At 37.8% G+C, this 22624-nt stretch overlaps 1 protein-coding gene across 2 annotated transcripts in view; it reads left to right on the top strand.

Moving 5' to 3' along the window:
* LOC128860193 (regulating synaptic membrane exocytosis protein 1) overlaps positions 1-22624 on the top strand; it is a 265936-nt gene that overhangs the window by 86041 nt on the left and 157271 nt on the right. The window contains exons 4-7 of one of the 2 annotated variants that reach the window (XM_054097507.1): positions 11963-12208; positions 12597-12919; positions 12994-13242; positions 13397-13638. In XM_054097507.1, coding sequence (XP_053953482.1) covers positions 11963-12208; positions 12597-12919; positions 12994-13242; positions 13397-13638 — 1060 coding nt within the window. The remainder of the gene's footprint in view (positions 1-11962; positions 12209-12596; positions 12920-12993; positions 13243-13396; positions 13639-22624) is intronic. The other variant, XM_054097506.1, reaches the window with a different exon arrangement.

Raw genomic sequence — 22624 nt, forward strand, 5'->3', positions numbered from 1 at the left:
GGGTAAAATACGCACGAACCTATGGACTGACCTGATACATATATCTGCAAGCTTATGGCATAGTATCTTCAGACAAAACGAAAGTTTGGATATACATACGACCACTTTTGTTTAGTTTGTATGCTAATACTTTTTTGTCATGTTTTTCTATACATTTAACTAAGGACAAAAAAACTATGAATTCGATGTGCAAATCTCATTTTCATTCATTTAATTAACAAATAATAATAATAAAAAAACAACATTAGCGAATTACATAGCTGAAAAATTTTATGAAAACAATTTCATTTGTATCTTAAGCTGCACTTAAGCTACTAAGAAATATGACTACAGATATACGACACAGATTCCTTCCTGCTGTTACTTACTTACAAAATAACAAAGCCCTTGGGCGCAAAAAAAACTCAACCACGCTTCACTGTGCAGATCTTTGAAGCAAATTTCAATATAAACTAAAACGAGCGAACTACCACAGCAAACGAGCTGTTATATTGGTCGTAGATATAGTCAAAAGCCTCAGAGCATTCATAAACCATTACAGAGCAGAATGAACAGCAAACATAAAATGATCAGCCCACTTAGAAAATTCCAGCTAAACAAGTAAATTATGCAACCTAACATGAACTTGTATGTATTTATAGTTTGTTCAACATGAGAAGCTTATGAGAGTGTGCGACAAAGCAAATGCTGCAAAGCCACAAACACTAACAGTTTTCTTTCAAACCATCAGCACCATTAACTGCAAAAGTATGCCACTGCATGCGCTGCTGACACTTAAGCATTAAGAAGACGGAATACACAAATCCTCCTGTCAACACCAGCCACATTTCGACACACGTTTATGTACGTTGTGGCAGCAGCCCCAATGACAACAGTAGAATTTATTTGCTGAACTATTGACCATTTATAACATTGAGCGGTTCTACCACAACAACCACAGCAACAGGGTGATGCCCTCGACTAGAAATATATCAGGCTGAGGTCATATGCAGCTTGTGTTTGGAAAATGAGTGTGCGGGTGAAATGGATGGATTGTTGGGTACTTACGAGTATTTACGTTAGCCCCTTCCCAATTACAAATACAAATTGCATACTGTCAATATGAAGGCATTCCCTCCATTTATTTTCATCAATTCTTGTCGAACTCATAAACTTTGCATGCAAATGGAATAATGAAGGCTAGCATGCAATTATCAATTGAGGCATTTAAGCTTCCATAAGTAAATAGTAAGGAAATTAGTAATAGGGATGTGAATAGTAGCGAAAGATTTGAAACCCGGAATTTCGGGATATTGTTAAAATAATGTCGGGATCCCGGAATTCGTCTCGGAATTTACATATTATTATTATTTCCTAGGTCTCCAGCAAGGAACAAAGAGTTCTCAGTATTAATACAAACTAGTCCCGAAATTTTCGGGGCTTTAAAAACAACAGTACTATGGGATGCCGGGATTGGCATCCCACGTAAATAACTATGTAAATCAATTATCAATAACTCAACCAATATTAAGAAGAAGAGCCACAAAGGGAGAGTTTGGTAATGGAACGGAATCTCTGTTAGTTCAACTTGTGCAATACGAGTAGAAGCAAACTACTTATAGATGTTGCCCACAGCTTCATTTGCAAAATGTTACTTTCATCAGCATAATGCAACGCCAACCACAGGCTTAATAAATGAAATTGAAATTGTTTTTCTCTAATAAAGATGGCACACACATATACATAAAAGACACTACCAAAAAAGAAAAAGCATGAATTCAAGACGTATGCCACCTGCTCTCGTTGGGTATACGAGTAGATATGCAAAGTGGCGCAAAATTAATAATAAACTTTTTTTTTAAAACTTTTATATTACAAAAATGATTTTGAGTGGCGTGCGTCTTGGTGTTGTTCCACGAATGGAGCGATCTACAGTATTCAGACGACTCCGAATGGCAAATTGTTTTTTATGAAGAGATTTTTTCATGGCAGAAACACATTCGGAGTTTTGCCATTGCCTGCCGAGAGGTGACCGCTATTCGAAAAAACTTTATCATTTTGTTGTTTCGTGCACGGAGATGCGAGCCAACCTATATATATAGCAAGTAATAAGCCACCATAAAGTCATCATTAAATGGTGTAAGAAGGAGATAGCGTCAAATATTTAGGTGCAATTTTCGACAAGAAACTAAATTGGAACATGAATATAGAGAACAGAGCAAAGAAAGCCACTGTAGCTCTATTCTCATGCAAATGGGCTATGGGATGCCAGTAGTGTCTTTCTCCGAAGAACACTCACTGTCTCTAAAGGGCCGTTATCAGACATATACTTCTTTACGGGATTATAGGCTGTAGAAGGGATCTCGACAAGACTACGATTAGAGACAACCTCCGGAAAGTTCAAAATGTGGAGCTTATGTGAATCAGTGGTGCTCTTAGAACCTCACTAGTACCCAGTGCCTGGTGTATCGCCCATAAGGTTCTAGCGAGCGTATTGAGCAAAAAGATGAAGCCCACCATCAACGTACTGATTGGACCTTATCAGAGTTGCCTGAAAAGTCCACCAGCGACCAGATATTCACAATACGCCAAGTCGTGGAAAATACCACGAAAGCGCACTATTTTCAACTAAGTAGGCAATTGAGTAGTAAGTCCTCTCTCGACAAACAAAACTAACACTCTACAAGGTTCTCATCATGCCCGTTCTAACGTATGCCGCAGAAGTTTGGACGATGACAATATCCGATGAGGCGTCACGTGGAGTGTTTGAAAGAAAGGTTCTGCGGAAGCTTTTTAGACCTTTGCACGTTGGCGACGGCGAATATCGCAGGCGATGGAAGATGAGCTGTATGAGCTTTACGACCACATAGACATAGCGCAGCGAATAAAGATCCAGCGTATACGTTGGCTGGGTCTTGTCATCCTAATGGATACAAACGCTTCGGCTCTGAAAGTATTCGATGCGGTAGCAGCTGGTGGTAGCAGAGGAAGAGGAAGGCCTCCTTTGTGTTGGAAAGATTAGGTGGAGAAGGACTTGGCTTCACTTGGTGTGTCCAAATGACGCCGGTTAACACGAGAACTAAACGACTAGCGCGCTTTGTTAAACCCTGCCAAGATCGCATAAGCGACTATCGCGCCAATTAAGAAGAAAATTGATAAACAGAATGCAGGTAAAACTGCTGAGCAACTAATCAATGGCGCGATTTAAATGTTGGACACTCTCCCATACCACTCGGTTCGGGTCCAACTAAGCCTGTTGACCATTATTTGGATGAATCAAATTTTAGTATATTATGCTAGTCCTGGAATTCCAGCTTGACGTGAGCGGGTTGACAATATACTTGTTTGAGAAAAACGGCTTACGGTTCTTCCCTGATTGTTCGAAGCTTGATGATAAAGTTGCCTTTGGTATCTGCTGTAAGACGGGAAAAGTAAGCATTTCCACTCGTCTTCCTAATCACTTTAGTGTGTTTCAGGCTGAAATTCCAGTCATTATTTACGTTGCTGTTTGGTTGGCCAAAATAAAATCTCTACTTTTTCTAATATATATTTAAGGAATCTATATTTATTCTGACAGCCAAATGGCCATTAAGTCCCTAAGTCTAAACATGATTCATATCTTTAATATCAATATCCATTTTTTTAGAATATTGGCAAGTTTATCGTGCTGCACAGTACCAAATGCCTTTTCATAATAAATCAACCACATAAAGACATCTTTTTGAACATCTCGGCCATTTTCAATCAGAAGGTGTATACAGAACAGAGCTGCTTGTGTTGCTATGCATGTTTTGAAGCCGAATTGATTTTCGCCTATTACTAATACACATTTTTTGTATATTTCGTAATGAATAATTTTTAAAAATACTTTTAATGAGAGACTCATTAGACTTACCAATCTGTAATCCCAGCACTTCTTTGCAGAAATCTTTTTTTGAAGGGCATTAAAGTAGATTTCGGCCAATCATGGGGATATTTACCCGTATCAGAAGTATAATTGAATATTATTTCAAGAATTTGTATATTGTCATCATCAATAAGCTTTAAAAGTTCAGACGGAAATTCGTCGGGTGATGTTGCTTTGTTGTCCTCAGACATTTTGATGGCATTTCTGATTTCATCCCTTGTTATAGCTGGTCTCGTCAACGTCTCTCTCACACACCGATCTATTGTTGGCCGAAAAAACAGATTAGATGTATTTTTGCAAGATTTTGTTCTTAACCCTCGTAGCACATAAATATGTACAGGGTTTTTCAGTAAGAGCGCTTCAACTTTTGAACTTTTTTGAATAAAACACAAACGGTTTGACTTTTTTAACTAATTTTTTTTTATTATCGAGTTTGAACATATACATTTAAGTATGAAATTCGATTTCTTTTGCATGACCACCGCGTGCACGTTTTACGAAGTCCAATCGTTGAACCCACTTTTCGACCACCCTTTTGATAAATCGGCCGAAATTCCAGCAATTTCGCGTTCAATATTGGCTCTGAGCTCACAAATCGTCGCCGGCTTGTTGCTGTAGACCGATGACTTCACATAACCCCAAAACGGGACGGCTTGTTAAATGGACCGTAAAATGGCTGTAATGCTCTTAAAGTAGCAGCAACAGAACGATTATTTTCATAAAAAATTTGTACGATTTGCAATCGTTGCTCAAGTGTGTAGCGTTCCATGATGAAATGTATACTAATGAAGTTTACAAATGACAAGCGAAAAATAAAAAATATTGCGTCGTTCGCCCTCCCTATCGGAAAAAAGTTGAAGCGCACCTATTGAACAACCCTATAGTATTACCATTACTTGTATGGAGCATAAAAAATGGCTACTTTAGGCAAATCTTCTCCTTGCATTTATAGCAGAAGTCTTTCAGTTACATACTGCCTACCAAAAGAGGTTCGTCGTTATCCGCTCAGCGATAAATGTTGCTAAAAAAGGTTTGCCATTACATGCTGCATGATGTTGCATGTAAGTAAAGTAGATACCTTCAGAATTGCAGCCAAATTTGTTGTCATAAGCGCACTCAGTTATAATAGCTATCAGTCTTATCAAAAAAAAAAAAGTTTAATATTTTCTAATGGAAAAAGAGTCTCTACACCTTTTTTGATCCTTATAAATAACTTTTTTTGCTATATCAATTTACATATACATATATACGCACTGGTATCGTTCCACGTGGTTTATGTCCAACGTGGCACGATCTGAACATTAATCTTTTACGCTTGTGGGGGTTATGTATCATAGTTATCTGCATTTTTTTCACTAAAACACTGTTGCCGAGCTCTTGCAATACTTGCGCAGCTGTATCCACACATGCCCGTACCTGCATACTATTCTGTTCGTTTGGTTGGCGTAGGAATATAAAAGATTACTTTCACAATTTCTTTGCTTCCTGCCGCCATGCATTTATCTACACTCATTTATATTTTATACGTGAAACCTTGACGGGTGCGACCTGTAAAATATTTTATAAGTAGATTTCTATACCGATAATTTACAGCTGGTGTTCTGTTTTGTTTATGGCTCAGTGTGCTTGGTGTGCTCACAAACCAGGAAATTGCCTTTCAAGCTGCACACATCACCCCATGCATATGAGGAAAATGTAGTGCATACGAGGTGCGTTCGAAAAGTAAGGTGACTTTTCAAATTTCGCAGAAGGACGTATTAGAATTTTCCAATTTTTTTTTTGTATTTTCTAATACTTATTCATTTACTTATTTATGTATTTATTTATTTAATTTGCAAATTTAGTCTACTTAAATTTCTTCTTCTTCTTGATTGATGCGATAATCGCTTAAGAGATTATGGTAGAGTTTAACAAAGCGCATCAGTCGTTTCTTTCTTGATCTAACCGCCGCCGGTAGGACACACCAAGTAAAGACAAGTTATTTCCCAATGCCGAGAAGGTCTTGCTCTTCCTTTGCTACCACCAGCTGATACCGCACGTTTGTATGTTTCAGGCAAAGAAAAAAATGGACAGATGTTGAGTTTTGGTTAAATTCGCAAAGTGCCCTTCCAATAAATGCATTACCGCCATAATTCATTAAAGTGGTATCTGTATAGAAAATCAATAAAGCAAGAAGGTACCTACGGGGAACATTAAAATTTATTCTTTCCAAAAGTGGCTGATAGTCAAAAACTGTTTGGATAATGCAAAAAATATAAGTTAAATAAAATATTTGTCGAGTGATATCAAATTGAGCAGCGCTAAACATCCAATAAACGAACGCATAGGATCCGAGAATCCCAGTGAACATATTTCAAATTTTAGAAACACCTTCCGCATGCGCTCTATAAAATCAATATGAAACCGGTGGGAAAGGCGCCAGATTATTACCGCATTCTCCAGTTACAAGAATACGAAAGGGATATCACGCCGTTTTATGGTGTGAAGATCAAAAAATTCTGTCCTATTACGTTACACAGACCCAAGCATAGCATAGACCTTTGCAATACAAAATTCATATGACTGATGCTTCAAATATTATTAACAATAATAACGGCAAGGTCCTCAAATTTCTGAAAGGATTGCGAATTACCTCCAGAAAAGCTGTACAGAGTTTTTAATAAATTTTGTGATTTTGAAAAAGAAACATTGAAGCATTTTTTAATATTTGAAGGAAGATGTGATCTCAAACTCTCAGAATACTTGTATAATTCATCAAGCTCGGATTGGAGTTTCATCATAACTTCCGTATTCTTAACGACTGAAAAAATCTTCAGATCGTTGACGTATAAAAGAAAGTTGGGAAGTTGCGAAAAAAAGCCCAGATTGTACATAATGGAGTGTGACAACGCCTCGCCTTCCATGCAAATAGGATTTAAACTCATGGCAACAGAGTAAAGTGAAATCCCAGGCAAGCGAGCTTGTTGATCAACACTGTAATGCAACTTTTCGAAGGCCTCAGAAAAATCGGTGTAAATGCAATCAACCTGGCACGAAGGAGGGATTGCTGAAATATATTTATAATATACAATAAATTTACAATAAAAATATATATTTAAGTATATAATTGGCACTTACATTTTACTTGAGTGCTTGACCGAGGTCCTTCTACTATTTGTGGCATGCGACAGTTGTGACAGTTTTAAGTCGACTCGGAACGGAAAATAATTTTTTTTATGGGAAGTTTTTTTATGGCAGAAATACACTGACATTGCCTGTGAAGGGGCTACCGCTATTAGAAGAAACTTTTTATAAAAATTTGGTGTTTCATTCACGGAGATCCGAGTGGTAGTCACGTACCAACTCATTCGGCTACGACACCCGCTGAAATGAGATACAATGTTGAGGGCTGAGATAAATACGCACTGATAGCCAGATTTATAAGTGTACAACACAAATCCCGACACAAATCCGTATTGAGAAATATATTTTACCTTTGATGACGTGTTCAAAAATCTTGGATACGGTAGAGAATTTTGGGATACGTCTATAATTACGTACGAGTATATCACTCTTATTGCTGGTTTTCAATACTGGAGCTATAGAAGCGAAAATCCAAGCACCAGTGACTTTTATAAAATATAAATTTTATTTCTAAAAATAATTTTCAGTAAGAAAGCCACCGGAAGAGATTTTAAAAGAAGTGACCGAAAGGCTATGAAAGACCATGTTCCGGACATAAGTTTACAGTTTCTACTGTATTGCATGTTTAGTTTGTTTTTGATAGACGCAAATGTTAGACGTTTTCTTGTGCGATCGGCAGATTTTCTGCTATCGAAAAAAATTAATTAACAAATCTTAATTTGTTGGCCAAGAAGAACACCGTCAATCTCCAGACACAGCATAATTTACTCCATGAGACTATTTCTTGTGCTCAAAACAGAAAGTAGCCGTAAAAGGTGGCCACAATTGGGTAGATAAAGTCCGCAACGCTTGAAAAACTCCTACTATACGACAGCGCTGTTTCGCCAGTGGTGGTCCGCTAATTGTGAAAAACGTTAGCGCAATTGTTTCATATCTGAGGGGGCTTACTTTAAAGAGGACAAAATGGATATTGATGCGAAAAATAACCAGTCACCTTACTTTTTGAAAACACCTCGTACACACACACATCTACATATTTGTGCCTCCCAAATGCATAGCAAGAATACGAGATTATTGCTACCGATTGTACTGTATTATGAGACCAGTGTCTCGCCCGTTTGCGTTTTAGTAAGTTAATTAAAATGACAAAGCCCTTTGGAATGCCCAGCAATGCCAGCGTTCGAGCACTCGATTGTACTCGTTAGCATAAATTGTGTTTGTATGTGTGAGTGCGCCGCATGCATATACATGTGCATTTGCAACTGGTCGTGTCTACTCGGACTGCGCCGCATTCGGTTCAAATTGTTGCTGAAATGTGAGCTACAACTGCATTATTTGTTTTGCGCTGTGAGGTTACGTATACGCCAGAGTGTTCTCTTCTGAGGCACAGCTTGTGCACACAATTCTAATGCTTGCCTTGCTCCCTGTTCCTTTCTCAATGCCATTGCTGTACATTTTTTTATTGGTGCTGCCTGTGTGGTTGGTTAGGTGTTGTAGTCATCGTTTGCTCGTTTTCCTTCCTGCGCTCGCTTGTCACGAGCGCGTAAATATGTAAGAAATGCATTCATGCAAGCAAATTATAAGCCATTGTTATCCTTTTCTCCTTCGCCCTTCATCGGTTCGCGTTGGAATGTGTGATGGCAGTCAGTTCATTTTGTAAGAGCAACTTTTTTTCCTTTTCGTACTACATTTATGGATTTCACTACGCTTTTAATGGCATTCAAATAACTACTCGTATGAATGTGTTAGCTATCGGCGGCTTTAATCCAGCGCTTTGCCTGATTTATTGCTACCGCCACGAGTGTACTTAAGGGAATTAAGTGGAGAATAAAGTACAAGTAAGGCTTTATATGCATATCACTGCATAAGATGAAGTGCTAGAAATTGGATTATTTGGTTTAAAATGTAAAATCAAGAATGATGTTGAGCTGGTAATTCGATCCAAAGGTAATTTTGTATATTTTCGTTTATTTTTTTCGGAAATTTCGAGCTTATACAGAGACTTCTCCCACGCTTAATTGGAGCAGTTAAGCAAACAAAATAACTTCCAGGCTGTTATTTTCAACTAAATAAGTGTCTTAACATTTTTCAATTTTTTTTTTTCAGAGTTGATATTAAGCAAATATTTGTTTAAAAAATTTTACTAAACCCATTCACAAATTATGGATTAACCGCTTCCAGAAAACTTGCGAGGCCAGAATAATTGAAATAAATTTTCAGAGTTCTCGTCGGATGCCTTATAGGTGGCCATTTTTACCAAATATCAATAGCTACATTTTAAAGTTGAGCGATTTCATGTCAAGTGATCCAAATATTTTAGAAGTAGTTTTAAATTTTTCTGAAAACTACCTGATCATAGCCTCATAATAAAAAAAATAATACGATTAACAACACAAAAACAAAAAACAACCAAACACCTGGGCCATATAATATCCACTCATAACTACTCAAAGCTTCTCAGATAGGCGCCGGAGTTTTACTGCCGTTGCTAAAAGCCATTTGAATCTCAGAAAAGATACAATCTTAGTTAAAAGAAAAGATTATTACTGTTCTCCCGAAAATGAGCAATCTATGTGCATATCAAATGGCAAAAATTGGAAAGGCATAACGCTGTTAAGTGTGGTTAATAAAATCATAGCTCATATAATTTAAAAAGGTTTTCCAAATCGCTGATGCAACGAATAAGTTGCCTTGCGCCCCCGCCGCTCATGTGTCGGTCACATTAACACCGCAAGAGTGATTGTGGAACAATCGGTTAAGTGACGCACTTCTCTCTACCTCTGCTTTATTAATTTGAAAAGGCGCTTGAAAGTCTTAGGCATGGCGCAATTAAAAGTGCCCTTGCATGCAAAGGAGTACCTAATAAAATTATTAGCCTCATAAAAGAATTGTAATCGAGTATTAACTACCGGGTGAAACACGGAAACGCTCTGAGTGTCAGTATTGAAGTCAAAACGCATCATTACAAAAAATGGCTGGTCAACACCAGACATGCACAATCGCATAGCAAAAGAGCGAGCTGCCTTTGGTATGCTGGATAAATGCGAAGATCAACGCACATATTCAGAAGTACGAAGTTGAGGATTTTCGGCGCCAAAGTGAAGTCACTAGTGCTACTGATCTGACTGCATGCGTCCCGCAAGCGCCGCATTCCTTCTTCAATTGTTGTATTCGCAAGATCATGCGAATATTCTGGCCTAACTGCGTAATCCAACAATGCCTACAACTAAACAAAACCATATCCACCTTGATGTATGGCACCGCAAATGGAATTGGAGTGGTCTTACGTTGTGTAAGCTCCAGTAGGATATTATCATACTAGAACTGCTTTACACCTGAATCCCCAAAGAAACCATAGGGGCGGAAGACCAGCCAACACTTAGAGATGACTGATTAAAGCAGAAGCACAGAAACAAATTAAATTTCTAGATTTAAAACACAAAATACCATTTTCAAACGTTTGAAAGACATGGGCATGATTTTAAAGGGCGGAAGATGTGTGCCGCATGAACTGACAATGTGACAATGCACCGCCACATCGAACTAGAGCGACCCGAGAATTGGTGGAGACGTACGATTGGGAACCGCTGGTGTATGCGGCTTATTCACCAGACTTGGCGCCTTCCGATTATCATTTGCTTGCATCGATGGGCCACGCACTTTCCGAGCAGCACTTTCTCACGAAGAAGCCAAAAAATGTCTCGATGATTGGTTTGCGGCCAAAGACGGCAAATTTTTTTGGCGCGGCATCCACAAATTGCCTGATAGATGGGAAAAATGTGTCGCTAGCGATGGCTATTATTTTGAAGATTAAATTTGTAACCAATTTTTGTTAATAAACGTTTGAAATTGAAAAGAGTCTCATTTCATAGGTACATTAGCTAAAATTTCACAGAGCTCAGAGTGTTCTTCGTACTTTCTTCTAGTTCTTACTTCGGCAGAACATATACAACAACAAATGGAACTGATTTTGCTTATATAGGGTTTTTTAATAAGAAATGTTATTTTGATATTCAAAGAAAAATGCTATTTGTTAATATATAATAAGTGATCGGATGTTTATTTCATTATAAAGAGGAAGTTATGCCATTAATAGTGGAAAATAAGATCAGGCAAATAACCACCACGACCACCCAGGACAATATCCTTTTCATGAAATTTTCCATAACCGAACTGCAAAGTGGCTGCCCTATGTCCTCGATAGCCTCGCGAATTCCACCTTTGAGGTTTTGAATCGACCTTGGGCTGTTGGCGTAGACCTTCTCTTTCATGTGGCCTCAAAAAAAAAGGTCACAAGGTGTTAGATCACAAAATCTCGGTGGCCAATTGTGATCACCTCCTCGAGAGATAACACGGTCCGGAAACTTATCCCGTAAAAGATCAAAGATCAATGGTTTCGTTGCTTGTGTGGCACGTAGCGCCGTCTTGTTGAAAGTAAGCGTTGTCCTTGTATTGATCTGGCCATTCCAATTCCGGTCATAAAAATTTGTTATTAATCTCTCGATAGCGCAATCTATTCACCTGTAACACCTGTTATTGGAAAACTCTTTATTTGAGGCTTCCTGGCAGCAGATGGCTATCAGAGCTGTAAAGAGAGACATCGGGTTTAATATTTCTTAGTAGTTCACAATTTACGGCCAAAGCGTGCTTCCGTACCGCTACAAGAATTGTTGCGATGCTACAAAGAAAATTAAAGTAAATATTTCACACTTCCAGAAGTTTTAAACCCTCCATAAATTCTTTTTAAATAAACTCAAATATTATAATTATAAGGAATTCGACCAATGGATGAAAAATTCATTTTAAACATTTTTTGAATTTTTTTGGAAGAAATTATCAAATCGTGGCAAGAACTAAAAGAGGACTCCATAATTGTTATTATTATTGTTTATTGCTTTCCTTGTGTATTTCTTCATCTAATTGCTTACCCTTTCACTACCTTATGCATTTCAGAACATGTGGCGCTGCAGTGTTTGCCGACGAAAGATGGCCTCTCGTGTGTGCATTCCGCAAGACTCGACCGACTCCTCGTTGGACGTGCCCGTGCTGGAAGCGTTGCAACGACGTCACTCCGACGCTAAACTAGGTTCAACACAGACACTCGCGCCGGCAAATGGCGCCGCCTTGGCACCACCACGCAGTCCCGAAGTGCGTCGGCATTCCGACGTCTCACCCGCCTCACTCAAAGAACTGGAAAAGGTAAGCGCTGTTCCAACAACTGAGTGTGTGTCTGCTGCTGTTGTGCTTGCGCGTTTATTATGTTGTTGTTGCTATAGTTTAATTTTGCGCTACCTTAGTTCAATGTTTTATTGTTCATATAAGTTTGTGTTTATGTTTGTGTTTGTGTTTGGGCGCGTGTGTAAGGGAGTGGGCGTGTAGTGCGTGCAAGACGTGCCAACCTACTCACTTTCCGTACCTTCCGTACTCTTTGTACTTTTCGTACCAACTATTGTAAATACGTACACATCCATATAAATGCAATCACGCAATTTGACGTGCTGCCCTATGTAATGCGCCGCTACACACCACACTCGTGATACCCACACCCACCCACACTCAATCCACAACTTGAATGTGTAAAACGCAGTTGAAGGGCAATAAAACACCGGGCGGTGATTTGGACTTTCGTAAGGGTGGACGCAGCATGGCGCCGAGTCGTTCATCGAGCCCGCCACGGCAATCGGATTTGGAGCAGCAACCGCCATTTGGCGCGCCTCTATCACGCATTGCATCGCGTCGAGGTTCGAGGGTGGCGCGGCAGCATAGCTATGATGATGACATGAATAGCGCGATTATGGCAGCTGCGGCGACGGCGGCGATGGCTGGCGCAGGCGGAGCTGTAGGCGCGCCCGGTGGATTAGGCATGGCAGGCGGTGATGCTGGACTTGGCATACCAGCAATGCCCAGAAGGTTAGTTTTCAAGACAATCATTATTTTTTTTTTGGCACGCCTTTGGTATTATTACACGATTATTTGCACTTCAGGAAATCGGCATACGATGTTTTCGCACCAAATTTGTTACAGAATGTGGCGCCGTCAGCAACTCAGCACCAACGCTCACCCGGCGATGGCATGTCACCACAAATTGCGCTACCCGGTTCGCGGCGACCCTCGTTCCGCGTACCGCATCCTTCCGAGGATCTGCAGAACGATGAGTCCCCAAGTCCGGATAAAGGCAGCCCAGTGCTGACGGTGGACGATGATAGGCGCCTACGGCGACGTGGATCACAACTGTAAGTTAAAAAAAAATAATTAAAATTAAAAGACGATAATTCTCTCTCTATTCTACTCTCACTTAATCTGCGTTTCTCTAAATAATCGCCAATCTGTAATTATTATTATTTGTGTAATATTTTCAACCAAATATTTATCAATTGCTCTTTACAGTCCCGATTTGGCGGCATTGCAACAGCGCGGTGCTATACCAACCAACTTACCCGTCAACATACCACCTCCACTCGCCGCCTTTACTGGTCCCAATTTAGAAGACTTAGAAGCTCCAAGGCGCCAAACATCCATGGATGGTGAAGCTATTAAAATTGTTATACACGATGTGGACTCGGGTCCAATTTGCCCATCGAAGCGAAGAATTGTGCTGCGCAAAGATCCAACAGACAAGGCGCATCGCAGTGAGTAGAAAATATAGAAATGTCGGAAAGAAATTTGGATTGTTAAAAATAAAAATTAAATGAAAACCCCTTAACTGAAGTCTTTGACGAGCATAGTTAGAATGGCTCATTATGCCTCCCTAACATCTCTAATAGAAATTCTCCTTCATATTGACAAAAAACTGAGATGTTGATTTTCACAAGCATCTTTTGAGGAAAAACTTTTGAAAGCGAAACCGTTGACTGTCGGTAGGAAGAGCTGGTAGTCACAAGTCGTAGGGCAAGACTTCTAACATAAGCAGAATGCATAAAAGTCTCCCAATGTAGCTCTCGGACTTTCTGATGCGATAGGTGCCTGCTGACGTTGACCTGATGAAACACAATTCTTCTCTCATTGACCAAATCTGGGCGATTGCTTACTTCAGACAGTCCAGTTGTTAAAATCACTTAACCGAAGGAAAAATGGGCCGTACTAAATGCAAAGCAAAACATTTTTGAACATCAATCGTGACCACAGCTAGCGCTATCACCATTCATAGTCTGTTTTTGAATTGGTTTCATTTTGTTGCTTGTCAGCAGCGATTCGCAATTGGGAATTCGGTCGATGAGATTTTTTTTGTGTGGCACCCACGCAACGAGATTTTTCTTGCATCCAGCCTTATTCAAATTATTCCATTTCGGTTTGCAATATTTTGTTCCTGGGCAGCCGAAAATGTGATTTCATGTTGCTTAGGACGCACTCGACCATTTCTATTATTTGATTGACCTCTTCAACCACATAATTGTTGGAATGGAATTGAACAGCGGGAAGTATAAATTCGTGAACTCATCTATTCGAAAAATAATGAATATTAGTATTTTTTTCACACCTTTTGTGAATAATAACATTTTCTAAAGATTTTGGGATCAAAGTACAATACGAGGTGTGCTCAAAACGAATCGCAAATTTTGTGTGTTTTCAAAAATTATTTATTTATTCATTAATATCTATTTCCCCCCCTTCAAAGTAATCCCCGCGAGATAATATGCCCTTGTGCCAACGTTTTTTACAACCTTCGAAGCAATTCAAAAAATCATTTTTTTTTTTATCTTGTTCTGTTCCTCCTTCGATGTCGTCTTTATCTCGTGATTCGTAGCGCAGCGTCATCATTTCATGGGCCTCTTCAGTTTCGGGAAGAAGAAAAAGTCACAAGGGGCCAGATCTGGTGGCTGTGGCATCATTAGTGTGTTGTTTTTCTCCAAAAAGTCACGCACAAGCAACAATGTGTGAACAGGGGCGTTATCGTGATGTAAGAGCCAATTTTTGTTCTTCCACAAAACCGGGCGTTTCTGGCGAAATTGAGCAGTTTTGGTAAGAATTTTGCGTCGACCCGTCTCATGACCAAATCATTGAAAAAAATCGAATGGCACTAGCCAATCGATATGTCTAGGTCCTCAGCAACTTCTCTAACGGTGATTCGACGATTGGCCAATACCAGTTTTCTTCACTTCATCAATTTTTTCGTCTGTTGTTGAAGAGCTCGGGCGTCCGGCGTCCGGCATGTTTTTCGTCGTTCACATATTCTCGGCCTTCTGAGAACATTTTGTACCACCGATAAACGTTGCTTTGGTCCAAAGTAGGTGCTTTGGTCTCCGTATGATACAGTCAACATTCGGAATGCATCCGCGCACTTAATTTCATTTTTCACCCAAAATTTGATACAGGTTCTTTGATCCATATTTTTGGATAGATAAAAAACGAAGACGAGCCGGAACACGTGCAAGCAAAGCAGCTGTCAACAATTAACTGAACATTCGAAATGGCCGAACTCGTCGGCATGAGTGAGAGACATGAGTACCAACATATCGCCACAAAATAATCGAAATTCGAATATAGGTAACCTGCGAAAATTCAAAATTCGCGATACTTTTTGAACACACCTCGTATTTTGTAGTTCATAAATATATATACTGCTGATTAGGCGTATTAAAATTTTAAATTTCTTAATGGTGTAAAAAAAAATTCTTACACAGCTTAACAATTTTACAGAAATGTTCTTTCATATGAACGACATCTCCGGCAACAAATTTGCTGAAGGCAATTATAGTGCGACCCTCCGTAGGTTCTTAAAGAAGAGTTGAAAATTTTAAAATGTTGTTAAGAAGTGCGAATTGTTCATGAAAATGAATCTACTCGAGTTGAACACTTGATTTGATTTTTTTTTTGTTTTGTCTAGGCTCGAGGTGAGATATTTATTTATATATATATATTTTGAAGGTTTACATTTTAACTTGAAAAAATTGCGCAATTTTGTAGGCATATTTTTGTGAAAATTAATTTTCAATAAAAATCATAATTGAAAATAAATTTTCACAAAAATATACCTACAAAATAGTGCAATTTTTTCAATTTAAAATGTAGACCTTTTTGTTTTAAAAAATATCGTTTAGGCCTTTTATTTAATTGTAATGAAAACAAAGCTTGTCAGCTATTTCGGTTATAGATTCTCATCCAGTTACATATAAAAATTATTCAAATATTTGGTAATACATTCCTATAAATAAAATAAATATAAATAATTGGCGCGTACACTTCTGTTAGGTGCTTGGCCGAGCTCCTCCTCCTATTTGTGGTGTGCGTGTTGGTGTTGTTCCACAAATGGAGGGGCCTACAGTTTCAAGCCGACTCCGAACGGCAGATATTTTTATGAGGAGCTTTTTCATGGCAGAAATACACTCGGAGGTTTGCCATTGCCTGCCGAGGGGCGACCGCTATTAGAAAAATGTTTTTTATTAATTTTGCTTTCACCGAGATTCGAACCGACGTCTCTCTGTGAATTCCGAATGGTAATCACGCACCAACCCATTCGGCTACGGCTACATTCCTATACTTCATCGAATTCCTCAGTCATGTTGCACATAACCGCGGTATTTTTCATATATTAATGTAAACAAAACCTATGGTGAGGAAAATACAAAAGCGGCAAACGATTTGTAATAAAAACAAAGAAAATCTTTAGTGGCTTAATGCATATGAACGTTTTTTTAAATTAGAATTTCTGATATGTTAACAACAGATGACAACTAAACAAAAAAGAGAGATAAATACCACCTACTGAAACGTGAGCATTACCTTTGTGGGTATTGTTGTAACAGCATAAAATATCATATTATTCATAAATTTGTGTGGAATGCAGCTTTAAGTACAAAGAATGACGTTGAGCCGACTGGGGGAGGAGCCCACTTTGTAAGCAGAAGATTGTTTAGTATTGAAGTGATATTTTATGGCCTTTGTTACTAGCGCTGCTAAGCAATTATTTGTTAAGTAATTTATTATTTTATATTTACAAACAAATTTAAAGACTAAGCAGAAATATCCTACGCAGAACTATAGGCGAGAGATCTACTTCAGGGTGCAAACTCCCCTAATAATTTGAAGGAAATACCTGGTGTTTTAGCTAGAAACGTTTTTCTAGTTCTGAATATTAGAAAATTTATTACCAATTTATTTCTATTTATTTGTAACTCATCAAAGTCTTTACAATTAATTGTAAACACGCTGGGAAATCAAGCGAAGAATTAATATATATTTGGTTTTTGCTGTGTTTTATTGTCAAGAATATTAAATTTACGTTTTATTGGCACGCGCCCGATCCAATAAGAAAAAGAACATTGAAAAAGAAATAAGTCAAAATGGCAGCTCAACCCAGTAGCACGGCGTTGCCATAACAAAATTAATATAAATTCAATAATAATTTGTGGGTACGCCACATATATATAAAATATTAGCAGTAGGTAGGCGCTGCAACTTACTACGAGTAGGAAGTTGATGTTCGTCGTGCCGACATTAAATTTCCTATGCACGCACTTTTGTATTGGTTCCTGATTAGTTGGGCATCTAACCAAACAAAAAAACTGACCTACCGTTACGTATAACGCACTCAGTGCGCTGCTATGGTTCTGTGACTGCACCGCTAATGTGTTGCTTTATCCCAGTAAAGATTTCTGTGTTTCACCACCTGGAAAGATGACATTAAGAACCCATCTTAACAACCTTATAGCTGTTTTAAAAATTACTTCACCAATTCATCTTAATTTAATATGAGCTGTATATATATTACTTAAGATACTTACTTATGCATACACTGGTATTTCAAGTGGCGTCACTTTGTTAGTCGAGCCATTTGAATCTTAGTTTCTTGTTTTAATCAGTGCTTACGATTGGCATATGCCCCTCTAATAAACTACGGGATCCGGCACTCGAAGTGTAACCAATTAAAAATGATATAAATTTTGTTTGGAAAATTACTTTTATTCAATTCAAAGTAAAAAAAGTATAAAAATTATACAAAATTAAAATTTACTATTTCTCGATATGACCACCTTTTGCCTTATCTATGGCCTTAAGACGATCCAGCAACGAATCGCAAGCTGCCCGAATATGACTTGGAGGTATTTAGCCTACTCGTGGGCAATGGTTTTTTCAGTCCCTCGAGGATGGTGAATCTTTTAGTATGAACTTTGCGCTCCAAAAGGCTCCAAAGAGAATAATCCACCGGATTCGTGTCTGATGAATTTGAGAGCGCATATGTGGACGTTATGAAGTCCGGAACGTTGTTTTTTTGGACATTCTTGGTTTACTCAAACTTTGTGAGACGGTGTCGAGACCTTTAGAATAGTCCATAGTCTGCCATCGAAATGTTTCTCTGCCCACGACTTTAAAGCAGCCTCCAGAATGCCTTCCCGATAATATTTACCTGGACGCCAGGGTCGATGAAAATAATTGGAGAGCGATTATCTGCGGTTACAGTGGCCCAATTCATTACCTGTGGCGGGTGCTGCCTACTGGTGGCCAATCGATTACTCAAGTTCTCGTGTGAACGGTCGGCCAAATAAACCCTATCGTTTTAGGAGTTTACGAATTGCTCAATTTGACAAATTTTCTCGTAAGAAAACACATTGTTCGGAAATTGATCGCTTCCGGCCAAGCGAAGCAACTCCTTCGCTCTCTCAAGTCTGACTTGTTGCTGTTTTGGTGTGGGATCATACGCCTTTTGGATCTTGTGAGGCCTGACTTTGAGATCACTTTTCAGTATGCGGCGGATGCTACGGTCAGATATTTTCAGTTCTTACGCCATTTGATTAGCTTTTTGTCGGGGATTTCGCTCAACTTGCTTCTTCACTTTTTGAACCATTACACGTGACGTTGCAGTCTTCTGATGGCAACGAGTAATGGTGCGATAAATACAAACTTTATTTACTTTAACATAGTAGTCTGGTGAAATACTCATTTTTTATAGATATTTTTAGGAATTTCTTTTTTTAGGAAAATAAATGCGATCGTTTTGTTTTTATGGTATTTTATTATTGACATCAAATAGTATACACGAACATTTTCTTTTTTATATATTTCTTTGTAGTAGTGTGGCACCAAGGTAAGCGTCTTAAAAAAAGATAGGTGGCTTGTCAACAGGATATTGGCTCTTCAGGGCATCTGAAACGAAAAAGTTAAACTGATTATTATTCTGCAGGCTTGTCATTCTGGCAGGTGCTACTATGGACAATTTTTTTTGAAAAATAATAAAATGGCGGATTTTTGAAAAAAGGTATGTTTTTTGGTGGAAATCAGACTGTAGTATGGAAAGTTACGGCTAGAATTTGCTGTGGGTTGTTGACAGACCAGAAAAACGTTGTTTTGAAAAAAAAACACGTTTAAAGGTTTCCCGATAGACATCTGCAGTTACCGTGCGACTAACAAAACGCAGCTGCGAAGTGCTCTTTAATTTGCGCTATAACTTTACTGATATTTTGAATTTTAATCTAAAATTTTCACATTATATTTTCAACATCTTTTACTTTTAAAATATGCCAAAAAAAATATTTTTTTGTCAATCTTTAACCAGACTACCTTAATGTGCTCGAGCTCATGAATAATCGCTGGTTGTGATTCTCCTGCCAAATCTAATGCAATCACACTAATATGTTTGAAATCCATTACTGATTTCCATTTTTCGCGTTTACTCTCGGCAAAATGCCTCCGCGCGCTTGTCAACAATACTCTGGGCTGTCAGTGAGTCAACTAACAGACAGCTGATGCCCGTGCATTAGCTGTGCGAGTGGTCTGAAGTTGTTTCCACTTCGAGTGCCGGACCCGTACAATACTTAGACATTTTTGAGGAGCAGTTAGGTTTGTACAACAGACAAATTATGTGGCATACTGCAGCTACCTTTGATGGCTTGCAGCTGATATCTTCGATAATTTGTGCGCAAACGCTTGACTGTATTTACTCAAATATACTTATAAAAATTTTACTGAATTATATGCTCCATTTTCTTGTTAAAAGAGTTCGTAAAAATTTATAAAAAAAACCTAGCTCTGAGAGAAGGAGTTGAGCTCATACCAAAAAGGAACAAAACAACCGCCTACCACCCACTTAATGTTCTCTCTTATTTTGTAATAAAAATAAAAATTATAAAATGATATTATGTTTTCAATATAACAGTCCGTTTTCTAAAGATTTTTAATTAAATTTAAAAATTCAGTTTTGACAAAAAAGCTTTATTAAACAAATTTGACCCTGAACTCAATTAAAGCCCTGAAAGTTGATCAACAAACAAGCGAAATGCGACATTTTGTCAGCATTTTGAACACCAGCAGTGAACTGTCGCTGACCAAATTGACAAGGGAACCAAAGCAAGTGCAAGCGATGCTCATCAAGAAAAGCTAACATTTGCACTAAGCGAAGGCGAAGGCAGAGTAAAATACATTATACGCCAAAACGATTCGTGTCCCTATTAGTGAGTTGCGTACAACTTCTCGTTTTGTTCCACCTCTCTTTAGCTGTAGCTGTTTAACTTTAGTTTATTTAGCCAATTTTTTCCTTTGTAAAATTAGACTTTAAATCACTTTCGTGCAGTAAAGAATCTGAATTTAAAGTGTTCCGAGCTTTATTTAATCAGAAATGTTATATTGTGTGTATATGCATATGTGTGTGTGTGTAGGCGGCTGTGCATGAGCTCTGCTAAATGCAAATAATGCAGATGAGTTGCTAGAAAATTGAAAATCCTTCAATGACACTGCATCGCCAGTGTAAAAAAATGCTGCCTGGTTTCCCGGATGAAGGCAAACAGAAGTAACAAAATTGGAAGAGCGCAATATTGCAACAAGAAGAGGAATGGTTAGCAAAATGAGAAGTGAGAGATTTTATTAAAATGTTGGTAACCCAATAACCCAACACTTGAGGAGCAGTCAGCGACGACTATAACTACGCCAATAGTGTATATGTGTGTGTGTTTTCGTATATATGCAAGTATTTACTGTATTCGAGTATTCATTGGCGAAGTATTGGTCCGTTCGCTGATTGGTGTGCATTGGTAGGTGATTGGTGTGCATAGCATATTGTATGTATGTACATTAGGGTGCCTCCACAAAAAAAGCTGCAGTTTTTCCACCAGAATGCATTATATTTTAAGACTAATGCTAAAATATTAGTTAGAGGAAAAAGAAATGCATTATTTTCTCAGTAGATGGCTGTAGCTATCGACCTCTCCTAAAGTGACGATCAAACAATTCAAAGTTTATGCTCGTTGTTAAGGTGATATTTCGCACCATAAAAAAAATATTTTGCTGTTTTTTTTTTTGTTGTTCCATTCAGCTGTGAGTTACAGGGTGTTACCAATGGAAGACAACAAAGAGAAAATTCGGAACATTTTACAGTTTTTCTTTGTTAAAGGCGAAAATGCAAGCCAAGCCGCCGAAATTGTAATTGGTGTTTATGGTGCCGAAACTATAACAGCTAATTACGTGCAATTTGGGTTTCGCAGATTCCGTTCAGGCATTTTTCCTATTTCGTGCACCTCACACAGGTAGACCTGTCATCGAAAATGTCTCAAATCACAGAAATAAGCGAAGTTGACATACATGTTGGCATTCGTGGCATTCTTCAGGAGCTAAAGATCGGCCATAAAAGAGTTTTCAATAGTTTCATTAGCTCAAATTTTATGCAAAAATAATTTTTCTTTTATGTTATGTTCTTTTATGTTGTGTTATGTTATGTTATGTTATGTTATGTTATGTTATGTTATGTTATGTTATGTTATGTTATGTTATGTTATGTTATGTTATGTTATGTTATGTTATGTTATGTTATGTTATGTTATGTTATGTTATGTTATGTTATGTTATGTTATGTTATGTTATGTTATGTTATGTTATGTTATGTTATGTTATGTTATGTTATGTTATGTTATGTAATGTTATGTTATGTTATGTTATGTTATGTTATGTTATGTTATGTTATGTTATGTTATGTTATGTTATGTTATGTTATGTTATGTTATGTTATGTTATGTTATGTTATGTTATGTTATGTTATGTTATGTTATGTTATGTTATGTTATGTTATGTTATGTTATGTTATGTTATGTTATGTTATGTTATGTTATGTTATGTTATGTTATGTTATGTTATGTTATGTTATGGTATGTTATGTTATGTTATGTTATGTTATGTTATGTTATGTTATGTTATGTTATGTTATGTTATGGTATGTTATGTTATGTTATGTTATATTCCAAATCGGTCCAGTTCACGTAAGTTTCAATATATTTCCGAAATATTATAGAATTTGTTTTATAATTATGTCAATAAATAGAATATGTTTTATAATTATGTCAACAAAAGTAGTACTGATTTGAAATTTGTTTATTTTATTTTTTATTTTATTTTGTTTTTGTTGTTCTTTTTTTTTGCATGGAGCGTTTCACCCTAATGTCCATAGGGACGACCATACCGTTCCTCAAGTGTTGGTCGTTGAATAAATTGAATTTTTAACATCCGCGCGTTGTGCTTTGCTTTCCACAGCTCACAAGTGCTTAGTTGAGTGCAATGGAGCGCGTTCAAATGGAATGGAATGTGGCAGCCTCAGTACTTCTATGCTTCTACATACATATGTATACACAACTACTACATACATATATGTCTGTGTAAACTGTATAATGTTGATTAATTTAAAGTAAATGGAAATTA

This window comes from Anastrepha ludens, chromosome 4, assembly GCF_028408465.1.
Source record: "Anastrepha ludens isolate Willacy chromosome 4, idAnaLude1.1, whole genome shotgun sequence".
NCBI classification, from domain to species: domain Eukaryota; kingdom Metazoa; phylum Arthropoda; class Insecta; order Diptera; family Tephritidae; genus Anastrepha; species Anastrepha ludens.